General features: G+C 49.0%; 1 protein-coding gene across 1 annotated transcript in view; it reads right to left on the bottom strand.

Moving 5' to 3' along the window:
- Positions 1–377: 377 nt before the first annotated feature.
- Positions 378–15,097, bottom strand: part of LOC147105319 (uncharacterized) — a 49,583-nt gene continuing 34,863 nt past the window's right edge. Inside the window, exon 4 of the mRNA XM_086011799.1 lies at positions 378–470. Coding sequence (XP_085867925.1) covers positions 378–470 — 93 coding nt within the window. The remainder of the gene's footprint in view (positions 471–15,097) is intronic.

The following is a 15,097-nucleotide window of genomic DNA, read 5'->3' as shown; positions in this document are numbered from 1 at the left end:
ATTCCCCGTGAGTTTCAAACCCTCTGGTGGCTTCAAATTCTCCATGTCGTGTTTCGCAATATTCAGCAGATATTACCAATCCTGGTACCATGTTATGTTCATAAATAAATAGACGTTTTCATTATGAACAGCTAGCTTGAGCTAGTCATTTATTCAGCCATGTGGACTAGTGTACAGGCATCCATCTTGACTACTGCCTTGTAGGTAGCCCACTACTAAACATACAGCTCCACCTAGTGTACCATTCTAGAATGACATGTTACTGATCATTACAGAAGTGGGATGTGAGAAGGAGGGTTAGGTATGAGCATATCATTACTTTCAATGGTTTCAGCCTCACTGATCACCACAGCCTCAGTGATGGTCCTCCAATAATGTCAAGCAGTCTCCTCCAGCTGGGTCAGGATATGCAGGCTTGCCCATTCCCTGCAGGTTAGCTGCTGCTGCCTGCGGTTATGAGCCATTTTGCCCTGCAAGAGAAAGTGAAATGTGTCAGTGAGTGTGGTGCAATGTGTTTGGGTGATGTGCCTGTCATGGTTGAATAGCTGGCAGTGTATGCAAGGTGTGAGATGTGGGTGTGAGGCTTGCAGCAGTGGTAAGTGTGTGAGGGTGAGGTGAAGTATTCAATGTGAGGTATGAGGCGTGATTGACAGAGATTGTTGGTAGGTGAGTGATGGGGGTGTGGTGCATTGAGCAGTGTGTGAGGCTAGTGGTACAGTTGGTGGGAGACGGCTTTTGAAGATGCATTCACTGACCTTGACCATTCGTGTGAGGTCATTGAACTTTATTCCGCAGTGGATCCAGGTCCTCGGGGCAAGACTGCTGGCAGTGACCGCTTCAGCTATCTGCTCCCATTGCCTTCTGACTGTGAGTGTGGAGGGCCTCCTAGCCTCCTGTGGGTAGGGGACCTGTCTCCTCCTGCCTACTCCCTGCACTAAGGCCTCCAGTGCTGTGTCGGAGAACCTTGGTGCCCTTTCTCTGCCCTGTTGAGCCATTACTGAGTGACAGCTGCCTTGACAAGCACTTCCAGCAACTGCTGAATGCGGAATGCACCTCACCTTTAAGAGGTGCAGTCTGCCTTTAAATAGAGCTAGCCTCGCATAAACCTTGGCCCTCTGCTGAGCGCTCAGCCACTCACCAGCGCACTCAGTGCTGGGCTGCTCACATCAATAATGATAATTAGCAAGTAGCATGAATGTCAAGGGCTGCCTGCATTACTTTCAACGGGCACGGGCCAATCTCGCATCGCAATTCCGTTTTCGGGCCTAATCTAATTTTAACCCAAAGTGTGCTAGTGTATGAAATAACAGTTCCAGTAGAGGTCATGAACCTGTTAACTGCATGGGATCATGGGTGCACTACTTAGAATTTTTGATGTGCTTTTCCTTGTAACCTATGTGCAGTTGACATCCCAAAACACTGCACGAGTGCATAAGTGTATAAAATGGATTCTGTTATGAAGATTATAGACTCGACATTCCAGAATATAACATGTAAAGGGGAGTGATCTTAGAATTAATTTGATGTCCATAGCTTTCAATAAGAAACAAGCACCTGCTGATTTACTCAACTGAAGTACCACCAACAGTGAGATCTTTTATTTATCCATGCCCCATTTACAACACGCTACAAAACTACAAAACATGTCATTACTTAAAATTGTAAGTTATAGACAAAAAAGTATATCACAGGATGCAGCCATGCATGGATGGAAAATAAATGTTTAACACCTGTCCAGCCCAGACTTCCAAAAGGGAAGCCTCCTCTCTCTGTTAACTGTGACAATTCTGTGTGAAATGAGTTTGAGGCAATCTCAACCATATACTTGTGGGTGTGGGGACAAAGCTAACCCTAATTTGGCTCCAATTGCCAATAAGTTGTTCGCTCAATGGAGAACTCTGAGTCTGAGGTTGAAATACTAGACCGTCAGCACACATTGTATGTACTTGTACATCTGCAAAGTTCAGAAAACGAACTGCGTGTACAGAACCTTATGGTCCATGACATTTGTCGTGCCCGTTTTACATGGTGCCCGTTTACACTGTGCCCGTTTTACACTGTGCCCATTTTATAATGTGCCCATTTTACACCGGGCCCATTTACACCGTGTCCGTTTTGCACCATGCCCGTTGACTATCACCCATTTCGTGCTCCTGCCAAAGACCAATTTCGCCTCCTGTGAGGATCTGACCTGCAACAATTATTATAAAAGCCACTGACCTGCAGCTTTCAAGGTAAAACAGACAAAATACGGTTCCCAAAACACCGTGAACTTCCCATATAATAAAAATGGAATTTGACGTATTCAGCCGTCGTAGAACAGTGGCCTTTATCCTGCACTGTGATGAGACAGCAGCAGCCTTACCTTTGTCCAGAACAGTCAAGTATCTCACTCCTGATCCAATTCTAAAAATTCAGTTATATGAATTGGAAGGATGATGATGGAGACTTGTACTGCCCTGGCAATGACAATGACAGCAGAAATGATATCCTACTGTAGTTAGATATTATGTTCCAGAACACACATTTTTTTTTCAAAACCTCTCACATTGTTGGACCATGAAGTATTCGTGGAAGATTAGGAAAGTTTTTTGTCCACGTTCCAGTGGAATTCATGAGTTATATGTCTTTGAACTCCCATAATGCACTTTAATCAGTTTAGTAATCCGACAACTTAAGAACATTAGAAATAGGAGCTGGAATAGGCAATGGCCCAGAAATTAGGTTTGGGGGCTTGCCGCGCGTGCAAGCCCCCGATGTGCACTCACCCGGCGCGCCGACATCTGAAGCCTGGGCCTGCTTGGAATTCCTGTCACTGGCCCGGTTCAGATGTCGGTGCGCTGTGCTTACCTGATCCAGCGGCGTAGTTAGTTCGATGTGCCGGCTGGGATCAGGTGAGCACTGTGCAGCCAATCAGAGGAGGGGAAACTTCATACATGAGTTTGATAGTAAGAACTGTCAAACTCATGAAAAGTACGGGTGCCCAAAAGACTAGTTTAACTTTAAATAAAATTTAAAAAAACATCCCAATAATTAAATGATCTATAAATAACTTTAAAAAGCTATTTTAAACAATTAATCAAATTTTTGAAAAAAATAACTTTTTAAAAAATCGGGTCTAAAACTACACTTACCTTACTGTACAGTCCTTAAAAACAATAAAGCTGTGGAAAAAGTTATAATTTTAAGTAATAGACCACTTACCTTAAAGAATGAAGTCCTTACGGCTCCTTTTTACATTCGTAAAAAGGAGAGGCCCTTACACACGCGCAAACCTGTGGAAAAAAAGGAATTTCAGCGCGCACGCGCAGACTCCTGCGCGCACGCGTTCGGCCTCTGAACCCCTTGGTTCAGAGGACAGGAAATGCCGGTTTTCCGCGCATGCGCTGTGCATGCTGAAAACCGGCACTTCCATCGGGCCCACGCGTGAGTACCCCGTCCGTACTCACGCGTTGGGCCCGGAATTACTGGGCCAATATAGCCCGTTGTGCCTGCCCGCCATTCAGTAAGATCATGGTTGATCTCCTATCTCAACTTCACTTTCCCACCCGATTCCTATATCCCTTGATTCCTTTGCAACTTGGCATTTTGCCTGTACTCCCAAATAAGCTAAGAACCCCCAAATGTGTAAATTGGCTACTATAAATAACATGTCAATAGACCCTGTGAGAGGGTTGGTAAGGATTTAAATTGTCACATATAACAAGGCACCTCTTCGTCATAAGGCACTCTTACTCAACTAGAGCACCGTCAACTGCCAATGGCAGGGCTTATGCCAGCAACTGCATGTGCAAGTGTAGGCCAGCAACCTGCAGTGCCGATCGGGGAGACAGGTGCGGAGGTCACTTTGGCTTTGCTGCTCATGTACACAACCTCCCTAGACCCTAAAAAATTGAAAGAGCCTTTTCTCCCCTAGAATAACAGTGCACTTGCTGTTCAAGTGTTTTATAGCTGCTCGTCTGAAACGGGCAGAACCGAACACAGTTTGGACTCGCAATCTTGTTTGAACTAGCGCGTCATTGCCCAGAGCTTGAAGTCTCCAAGTAAGACACGGACGTTGTGTGCAAAGCCATTTTAAGTGGAGAGGGAGAGATCTTTAAATGCAGAATTGGTGCTTGGAATCAGCACTGTGAGTTGGCAGTCAGAGAATTTGTCAATTAAGAATTGTGGAGCTGGTGGAACAGAGCACAGCAGAAGCTGATAGGAATGCGCTCCATTCTACCAGTGCTGTGATAATTTCATGGTAGCTTACCCTCCTGGCACATCATTACAATGTTAAGCATGACTTTTAAACCTGGAGCAACGCCCTGTCCATCAGTGATCAGACCAGTCACACTACCTGTGTCATCAATTCTGACCTGTGTCCACCGTTACTTAATTCCTAAAGACCTTTTATGGGTAAAGGTTAATATTCAAGGCTGATAATAACTGTAAGTGACTGTAACTGACGAAAGACTGCATCAATATCTTGCGCCAGTAGAAACTTTTCTTTCTAAGGCAACAACCCTGTTCAGACGACTGGGCTCTGCAAACCACGGGTATTCATTAGTCATGTTCAATCTAGGGGTATAATGCTGCATTGATGTAAAGCAGTTTTAGGTGTGTATCAATGTGAAAAGTGCACTGTAACCGTCCTTTATGGGCTCCCCTCCAAAACACATGTGGCCTAGAAATTGGATAAGGCCGGAAAACGGGCACGGGGATCGCGAAGCCCGCTCGCTCTTTCCGATGTAGGCAGCATGCAAACTTTGTGCTCCCTGCTAATTTACACAATTGCAGTGTGCCGCCCAGCATTAATGCGCTGCTGAGAGGCTGCACGCTCAGAATGGGGAATTGGGATGGCGTTCACTGGTACCGCAGTCGGATAAGTCAATCACGGACAGCCCGGGCAGTATGGGGCTGTCTGGGTTGCCTCATCCCTTCCTCCTCCTCCTCTTCCTCCTCCTCCTCCTCCTCCTCCTCAGCTGGTTGCCGTATAGCTGGTGGCAAGGGCTGTGCCCTCATGATGGCAAGGTTGTGGAGCATACGGCAGTCCACGACAACTCTTGAGACGTGCTCTGACAAGTACTGCGGGGCACCTCCAGAGAGGTCCAAGGAGCGGAAGTGTTGCTTCAGCACGCCAATGGTCTGCTCGATAATATTTTGTGTGGCAGTATGGCTTTCGTTGTATGAATGCTGCCCACCAGTGCGTGGATTGTGCAGTGGGGTCATGAGCCATGTTATTAGCGGATAGCCCTTGTCACCCAGCAACCATCCTCTGGTTTGTCGTGGTGGCTCAAATGCAAATGGGACAGCAGACTGCTGCAGAATGAAGGCATCATGACTGCTGCCAGGATACCGGGCATTCACCTGCATGATTCGCTGAGTATGGTCGCACACCAGCTGGACATTGAGATTGTGGAATCCCTTTCAGTTGCAGTGCATCTCTGAGTTTACATGTGATGCCCACAAAGCGACTCATTATGAACTGTACAAACTCTTATAATCTCATCATTCTCATCTTTCCTGCATCAATCAGGTCTACCCCAAAAGTATACCGTTATTTGTAAAGTCAACACAATTCAACCTGCCCCAACTAGCCCACACGTGAATCTCTACCACTCTACTCATGACCTCACTCCCCTTACCAAAGAACAGCAATAGTCCTGAAAATGTTACTATCCAGGTCCTATCCTGCAATTTCCAGACATCTAGGGTCACTTTTGAGCACCTTGGACTCCTCCCTTCTTTTATCATTTGTTCCTGCATGGACAATCACTGCCTGCTCCCATCACTAATCCGTCCATTCACTCTTTCTGTAACCCTAACCTTGGCACCTAGGATGCTAATTGCGGCTCTAAAGCACGGGAGAAGTGGCTGTGACGTGAGGTTTCTCTGTGACGCACGGATGAAACGGAAAAAAAACTCTGAACCTGAAAAAGTCACATCAGAGGAGCAATGGAGCCCAAGGAATTAGAGATAATGTTTAATTTATTATATAATCAAGTCAAGTGTTTAATTTATTATACAATTAAATCAAGTGTCTAATTAATTCATCAGATCCAGGAGGATAAATTTAAAATTAACTAAAAAGAGGTTGCTAAAAATAAATCATTCCAAATTTCATTAAATTAAAATCTGTTTTATATATATATATATAAATAATAAATAAGAGTTAAGGAAATAATAAAATTAAAAAAGTGATAAACAAAAAAAATAAGGTTAATTAATTACAAATTAATTTGAAATCAATCTAAGTCCAAATATGTAAATATAATTTAGACCTCAGGTAAATTTATTATATCTAGAACTAAATTAATACTAATACATAAATAAATAAATAAAAACTAGAAATGGCAGGGCAGGCTATGTGTCGGGACTGTAATATGTGGAAGTTTGTGGACAGTGAGACTGTCCCAGATTGACACATCTGCAGTAACTGTCTCCGGCTCGAGTCATTTCAGCTCAGAGTTGTTGACCAGGAGTGCGAGTTGGAGACACTGGGCGCGATCTTGCCAACCCTGGGGAGGCGGGTATGGAGGTGGGACTGCCGGGAAAATGGCAGAATCTGGGGGTGGGTGCCCCTCCCGTCCCCAACCCGCCTCCGTGCCATCTTGCCAGGAGGCGGGAAGTCGACCCGCGCCGGGTCCCGTCTCCTTGGCGGTGGGGAGGGGATTAAAGCCACTTAACTGCCTGTTAACAGGTCGTTAACAGGCAGATAAGAGGATTATCCCCATTTTACCCACACATGTGTGGGCTTCCCGAAGGCTGCGAACCCCGCCAGGCTCAGCGAGGCGAGCAGTGGGTCTGCGGGGGTCGGAGGGGTGCAAAAGTGCACTGTGAAGATAAGTGATGGGTGCAAGTGTGGAGAGGTATGAATGTGAGGTGAGTGAAAAGTGATAGAAAATGCTTACTTACCTTTGTTTCTTCCTGTAGGCTTCAAACATTGGGAATGTGAAGAGTCTCGCATCTCATCGGCAGAGATGACAGATGGCTGCTGCATTCTCCAATGCAACAACCATCTCATTTCTGCTCACAAAATTGGTTTGATGAGTCTTGAATACAAGAACTCATCAAACAACATAAAATGTCAGTGTTCGACAGCTTCACAGAGCTGTCAAATGATGACAATTCGTCTCTCAAAATTTTCTAAAGATGAAACGTCATAAGCTGACGTTCTCTGTAACCGGCTTTCCCTTAATTGGCCTGCTAAGCCCGCTGGGTGGGCTTAACAAGGTCAATAAAGGGAAAATAGCGTGGGTTGGCCAGAAATCGATGGAGGCGGGACTAAAACCTGACAAGTGGGAGTCCCGCCTCCAAAAGCTCCCCATTGGGAAAATCCAGCCCATTCTGACACATGAGGGAGGGGAAGGAATTTTTAGATAGTTTTCTCCAGAGTCCAGTCACACCTCAGAGGAGATTAAAATAATGGTCAGACCAAGGTAAGAAACAAGGGTAACAGGGAACAGATATAAAACAGAAGTATAAAAGGACTGTTAAAAATGAATTAAAAGGAACAATTAAACTGCCTGTACAACAATGTACACAGCATCCAAACTAAAATGAGGAAACATAGAAACATAGAAGATAGGAGCAGGAGTAGGCCATTTGGCCCCTCGAGCCTGCTCCGCCATTCAATGAGATCCTGGCTGATCATCCAAATTCAGTACCCTGTCCCTGCTTTCTCCCCATACCCCTTGATCCCTTTAGCCTTAAGAAATATATCTAACTCCTTCTTGAATATATTTAATGAATTGGCCTCCACTGCCTTCTGTGGTAGAGAATTCCACAGGTTCACCACTCTCTGGGTGAAGAAATTCCTCCTCATCTCTGTCCTAAACAGCTTACCCCTTATCCTTAGACTGTGACCCCTGGTTCTGGACTCCCCGGCCATCGGGAACATCCTTCCTGCATCTAGTCTGTCTATAGTCCTGTTAGAATTTTATAAGTTTCAATGAGATCCCCTCTCATTCTTCTAAACTCCGGCGAGTATAAGCCCAATCGACCCAATCTCTCCTCATACGTCATTCCTGCCATCCCAGGTATCCGCCTGGTGAATCTTCGCTGCACTCCCTCCATGGCAAGAACGTCCTTCCTCAGATAAGGCGACCAAAACTGCACACAATACTCAAGATGTGGTCTCACCAAGGCCCTGTACAACTGCAGCAAGACATCCTTGTTCCTGTACTCAAACCCTCTCGCTACGAAGGCCAACATACCATTTGCCTTCTTAACTGCCTGCTGCACCTGCATGCTTACCTTCAACGACTGCTGCACAAGGACACCCAGGTCTCGTTGCACTTCCCCTTCTCCCAATCTATTGCTGTTCAGATAATAATCTGCCTTCCTGTTTTTGCCACCAAAGTGGATAACCTCACATTTATCCACATTATACTGCATCTGCCATGCTTCTGCCCAATCACCCAACTTGTCCAAATCATACTGGAGTTTCTCTGCATCCTCCTCACAGCCCACCTAGCTTTGTGTCATCTGCAAACTTGGAGATATTACATCTAGTTCCCTCGTCTAAATCATTTATATATATTGTGAATAGCTGGGGTCCTAGGACAGATCCCTGCGGTACCCCACTAGTCACTGCCTGCCACTCGGAAAAAGACCCGTTTATTCCAACTCTTTGCTTCCTGTCTGCCAACCAGTTCTCTATCCAAGTCAGTACCTTGCCCCCAATCCCATGTGCTTTAACTTTACACGCTAATCTCTTATGCGGGACCTTATCGAAAGCCTTCTGAAAGTCCAAATACACCACATCCACTGGTTCTCCCTTATCTATTCTACCAGTTACATCCTCAAAAAATTCCAGTAGATTAGTCAAGCACGATTGACCTTTTGTAAATCCATGTTGACTTTGTCCGATCCTGTCACTGTTTTCCAAGTGCTCTGCTATTGAAACTGAAGGCAAAGATTTGTGATGAGGAATCGGATGTAATAGGACTAACTGAAACATGTAACTAAATATGTGAAATAAGTAAAGGACGTAGAATAATAATCATGGGAGATTTTAACTACCCCCAAAAAAACTGGCAAGAAGAGGTAGTGAGAGGGGTACAGGGAATGAAGTTTTTACAGTAAGTGCAGGAATCCTTTCTTACCCAGTATCTAAAAAGCCCAACAAGAGAGGGAGCATTGCTAGATCTAGTAATGGGAAATGAACCAGAACAGGTAAGAGAAGTAAACATAGGAGAACATCTAGGCAATAGCAATCACAACACATGAGGTTTAAGATAAAAATTTAGAAGGCCATAAGTAAGATGAAGTAATAAATGGGAAAAAAGCTGATTTTAAGAGGATAAGAATGGAACTAAGGAAAATAAACTGGAAACATTTACTGACAAAGAAATAGAACAGCAGTGGGAAACATTTAAAGTGGTGATCAATAGAGTCCAGGAGAAATATATCCCACTAAAAAGCAAGAACAAACTAACCAGTAATGGCACACCATGGATGAACAAAGAAATAAGGGCAAAATTTAAACTAATGAAAAAGGCACATACTAAGCACGTAGACAACAAAGGAGAAGATGACAAAACAGAACACGAAAAGCATAGGAAAGAAAAAAATAGTAAGGCAACGAGAAACTTAAATGTTAAATTATCAAGGAATATAAAATAAATGGTAAAATACTCTACAGACACATAAATAACAAAAGAGAAACCAAGCCAGGGACAGAGGCACTGAGGAATACACATGATAAACTCACAGATAAGTACAGCGAAATGACAGAAATATTAAATAATTACTTTGCCTCAGTATCTACCAGGGAAGCTAACATGGTGACATGACTTTAGAAGAAGAGATCAACAAAGATATAAAGACATTTAAGATAGAAAGGGGGAGATAATTGATAAACTAATCAAACTTAGAGAGGATAAAACTCCTGGTCTGGATGGATTGCATCTGCACATATTTAAAGAAGTTAGGGAAGAGGTAACAGAGGCATTATTACATATATATAAAAATTCATTAGAAAAGGGAATAGTGCCAGAGGACTGGCGAACAGCTAATGTGATTCCTATATTTAAAAAGGGAGATAGAACAAGTCCAGGGAACTATAGATCAATTAGCTTAACGTTGGTGGTAGGAAAGATAATGGAATCCTTACTCAAAGATGTAATAGAAAAACATCTAGAAACTGAAAATATAATAAATAGTAGTCAGCACGGATTCCAAAAGGGAAGATCATATTGACCAACCTTTCTGAATTCTTTGAAGGGGTAACAGAAATGGTAGATTAGGGTAATGCAGTAGAGATAACATACTTTCAAAAGATCTTCGACGAGATACTGAATAGTAGACTCATGACTAAGGTCACAACAGGTGGAGCCAGGTGACAAGTAGCAGAATGGATAGCAAGTTGGCTACTTACTCAACAACAAACTAACAACAAACAGTGCCTATTTACTCAGCAACAAGTCTATTAAAACAGAGTCTCTACAAACTGCAGCAAACCCAACTCATGGCTGGAAATACAGCACTGCCTCCCAATAAAAGCAGGGTTATTTCTCCAGGAAAATGCAGTGAGTGGTGGATAGTTACATAATACAAATTCCATGCATAAAATCAATCCCAGCCACTTACAGCAGTGTGGTCTCCAGGCGTGATTGACGGGGGAATTACCCAATCATCTCCATTCTGGCCAGGACTTGTGGTGTCCCTACATGCAACCTAAATATTTCCCTATATGCACACAAGTGGAAACATACCCAAAAGGTCAGTTCTTTCATCTCATGGTCTCTGTGCTCTAGTCAGTCTCTAGTCAGTCTTTGCTCTGCACTAGCAGTGGACTTTAAGGAAGCAGTAAAGGCATTTTACAAGAGCATAGTTACCCTGTTTGAGGCATTGCCCAATGATTCCATTATGCTTTCCTCTGTAAATCTGACAAAGTGCGGGTGATTTTGCCAATGGGGAACTTTTGGAGGCGGGACTCCCACTTGTCGGGTTTTAGTCCCGGCTCCATCAACTTCTGGCCAACCCACGCGATTTTCCTTGTTAAGCCCGCCCAGTTTGATGAGGTCTTGATTGTCATCCCTACCGTGGAGGTGCAAGACTCTCCGCATACCCACCAACTGAAACCTGCAGGAAGAAACAAAGGTAAGTACACTTTTTCTAACACTTTGTGGCGGATCGCCACCTAAACGGGCGCAATCCACTTTTCCGTCCGTGGACAATAAATCGGGCACCTTGCCTTTAAGAAGCATGCTGCCTTTAAGGCATGACAAAGGAGCGGGCGTCGCCCTCAGTGTGTACTCAAAAGCGCGGGTGTCGCCCTCAGTCTGTTTTCGGGTTTAGCAGAGAGAGAGGCTGGGGCAGCCATCTCTCAAGAGAATGTAATAAAAGCCATGTGTTCCTCAGATCGGTTCGGCCTCCATTCGTGTTCCGCGGCAGCCGCAACATTGGTGACCCCGACGCTCAGAACGTATTCCGAGCACTGCAATGGCGGACACGAGCGCAGTTTCCGTGAAACTGCCGGAGTTTTGGGAAAACCAGCCCGAAGCCTGGTTCCTCCAAGCTGAGTCCCGATTCCGGCTGCGACACATCACCACAGATGGGACGAAGTATGACTACCTCGTCGCATCACTCGGTACCTCCACAGTCACGAAGGTCTGGATAGCGCTGCAGAACTCACCAGAGGAGGGCAAGTATGCACATCTTAAGGCCGCGCTCCTTAAAAAATTTACGACCTCGACATACCAGCAAAACTGCCGCCTCCTCGACCTTCCAGGCCTCGGTGACGCCTCACCATCAGACCTCCTCTCCCACATGCTCTCACTCACCGACGAGAGCCCACCCGGGTCCCTCTTCCGCACACTGTTCATCCGCCAGCTACCTCCCAGCATCCGCCCAGCGATCGTGGCGTCCGGCCTCACGGACCTAGAAGCCCTGGCCGACGAAGCCGACAAGCTGCTGTCCGCTCACTCCAGCCGCGACGTCGCTCCGGACCTGGCAGCCACAGCCTGGGTGCACCCCTCACCGGCCACCACACGGCCACAAGGCCCAGCCACGGGGCCCACGGGGCCTTCGCGCCCCACAAACCCGGGCTACTGTTACTACCACGCACGGTTCGGCGCCAGGGCACAACGGTGCACACCTCCCTGCTCCTTCAAGTCCACCCCCATACCAGCCCCCGCGATGGCCATGGGCCACGCGGGCTCCCTGCTGTACGTCACGGATGACAAAACCGGCCGCCGGTTCCTGTGCGACACTGGAGCTCAGCACAGCATCATCCCGGCCTCCGCCCTCGACATCCAAAAGGGCGAACGAGGACAGGCGCTGGCTGCCGCTAACGGCTCGGACATCCGGATGTACGGCACCCGCACAGTCACCCTCGACCTCGCTGGTCGCCGCTACCGATGGGAGTTCATCACTGCCAAGGTACTCTCCCCTCTCATCGGCGCAGACTTCCTGTGCGCCCACGGCCTACTGGTAGACATCCCTTGACACTGCCTCGTGGACATGAACACCATGTCCCCCATCCTGGGCGCCATGGCCCCCCGTCAACCCGCCGACATGGCGTCACAGTGCCACGCCCGGGCCACGGATGACTACTCGGCACTCCTGGCCGAATTCCCGGCCCTCACCAACCCGACCTTCTCCGCGGAGGTCGCCAAACACGGGGTGGAACACTTCATCCCCACCATAGGCCCCCCAGTGTACGCCCACGCCCGCAGGCTGGACCCGGCCAAACTGGAGATCGCGCGGACCGAGTTTGCCACTATGGAACAGCTCGGCATCATCCGCCGCTCCAACAGTCCCTGGGCCTCCCCACTCCACATCGCCCCCAAACCAGGTGGGGGTTGGTGCCCCTGCGGGGATTACCGCCGCCTCAACGATGCCACCACCCCTGATCGGTACCCCGTGCCGCACATTCAGGACTTCTCGGCTAGACTGGCCGGCCGCTCGGTCTTTTCCAAAGTCGACCTGGTGCGCGGCTACCACCAAGTCCCCGTCCACCCCGCGGACGTCCCCAAGACGGCCGTAATCACCCCCTTCGGGCTTTTCGAGTTCCTGCGGATGCCCTTCGGCCTCAAAAATGCGGCCCAGGCATTCCAACGGCTCATGGACTCGGTCCTTCGGGACCTGAAGTTCCTGTTCGTCTACCTGGACGACATCCTGGTAGCCAGTTCCTCCAAGCAGGAACACCTCGAACACCTTCGCATCCTGTTCGGGCGCCTCAGCGACCACGGGCTCATCCTCAGCCCAGCCAAGTGCCAGTTCAGCCTGGACAAGATCGACTTCCTCGGCCACCACATCACCCATGCTGGGGCCATTCCCCTGCCCACCAAGGTGCAGGCCGTCCAGCAATTTCCCTGCCCCACCACCATCAAAGGACTCCAGGAGTTCCTCGGGATGGTGAATTTCTACAACCGCTTCATCCCCAAAGCGGCGTCCCTCATGAGGCCCCTGTATGAAGCCCTCCGGGGCAGGAGCGGCAAGATGGCGGTCGAATGGATGGCAGACGTATCAGCCGCCTTCAACTCCACCAAGACCGCGCTCGCCGATGCCACCCTGCTCGCGCACCCATGGCCCAATGCCAGAGTAGCGCTCACCACGGATGCCTCCGACCACGCGGTCGGCGCCGTGTACGAGCAGTGGGTCGACGGCGCCTGGCAACCACTTGCCTTCTTCAGCCGCCAACTACACCCCCCGGAGGCCAAGTACAGCACCTTCGACCGCGAGCTCCTCGCGCTGTACTTGGCGGTCCGCCATTTTCGGTTTTTGCTGGAGGGCCACCCCTTCACTGCGTTTGTCGACCACAAACCCCTGACATTCACAATGGCAAAGACAACCGACCCCTGGTCCGCCAGGCAGCAGCGCCAGCTCGCGGCAGTGTCCGAGTTCACCACGGACATCCAACACGTCTCCGGCCGAGACAACGTGGTAGCCGACTGCCTCTCCCGCCCCACCATCCACGCCGCACACCTGGCAGTCGACTATGCTCAATTCGCAGCAGACCAGCTCACGGACCCTGATCTGCTCTCCGCACCTACCAACCTACCAGGGCTACGCCTGGCCGACGTCGCCTGCGGCCCGACCGCAGTCACGGTCAAGTGCGACATATCCCTATCTCAACCTCGGCCCGTCGTCCCAGCGTCCTGGCACCGCCGGGTATTCGAGATTCTCCACAACCTCTCCCACCCCGGCGCCCGCGCATCCATCAAATTGGTAGCCAACCGCTTTGTCTGATGCGGCCTTCGCAAGGATGTGCGTACTTGGGCCAACTCCTGCCTAGCCTGCCAACGGGCCAAGGTGCAGCAACACACGAAAGCACCCCTCGAGGAGTTCACCGTCCCTTCACGTAGATTCGACCACATCCACGTGGACATCGTCGGGCCCCTGCCGCCGTCGCAAGGCCACACGCACTTGCTGGCGATCGTCAACCGCACCACGCGCTGGCCCGAGGCAATTCCACTGACCTCTACCACCACCGCCGACATCGCCAGAGCCTTCGTCAGCACCTGGGTCGCACGGTTCAGCGTCCCCTCCGACATGACGTCGGACAGAGGTCCGCAATTTACCTCTGAACTCTGGACCACCATCGCACGCAATCTCGGGGTGACCATTCACCGCACCACAGCATACCACCCCCAAGCCAACGGACTGTGTGAGCGGTTCCACAGACCCTTGAAGGCATCTCTTCAAGCCAGCCTCCAGGACGGCGCCTGGACCGACCGACTCCCGTGGGTCCTCCTCGGCCTGCGCTCCGCGTTTAAAGAAGACCTCCATGCATCGGCAGCAGAGCTCGTGTATGGCCAGCCGCTGCGCGTACCCGGCGAGTTCCTGCCCACCGCCACGACACCCTGGTCAGCCGACCAGCAACGCCACGACTTCGCCTCACCAGCGCTACAGTTCGCCCCGGTGCCCATTGCCCGGCACAGCGAATCCACCTCACACGTCCCGCTAAGCCTGCACCAGGCACGGTTCATTTTCGTCCGGCACGATGCCCACCGCGGACCCCTTCAACCCCCGTACGACGGGCCCTACAAAGTGCTACAGACTGGGGACAAATTTTTCGACCTACAAGTGGGCAACAGGACTGAAAAAGTGTTGGTTGACCGACTCAAGCCAGCACACTCAGAGCCCGGTGAGCAGGTCCCAGTAG

The sequence above is a fragment of the Somniosus microcephalus genome, chromosome 18, assembly GCF_052327205.1.
Source record: "Somniosus microcephalus isolate GS21.2 chromosome 18, FLI_Smic_1.0, whole genome shotgun sequence".
In the NCBI taxonomy this organism is placed as follows: Eukaryota; Metazoa; Chordata; class Chondrichthyes; order Squaliformes; family Somniosidae; genus Somniosus; species Somniosus microcephalus.
The sequence above is the reverse complement of the archived record's forward strand: the minus strand, read 5'-3'. Positions and strand labels throughout refer to the sequence as shown.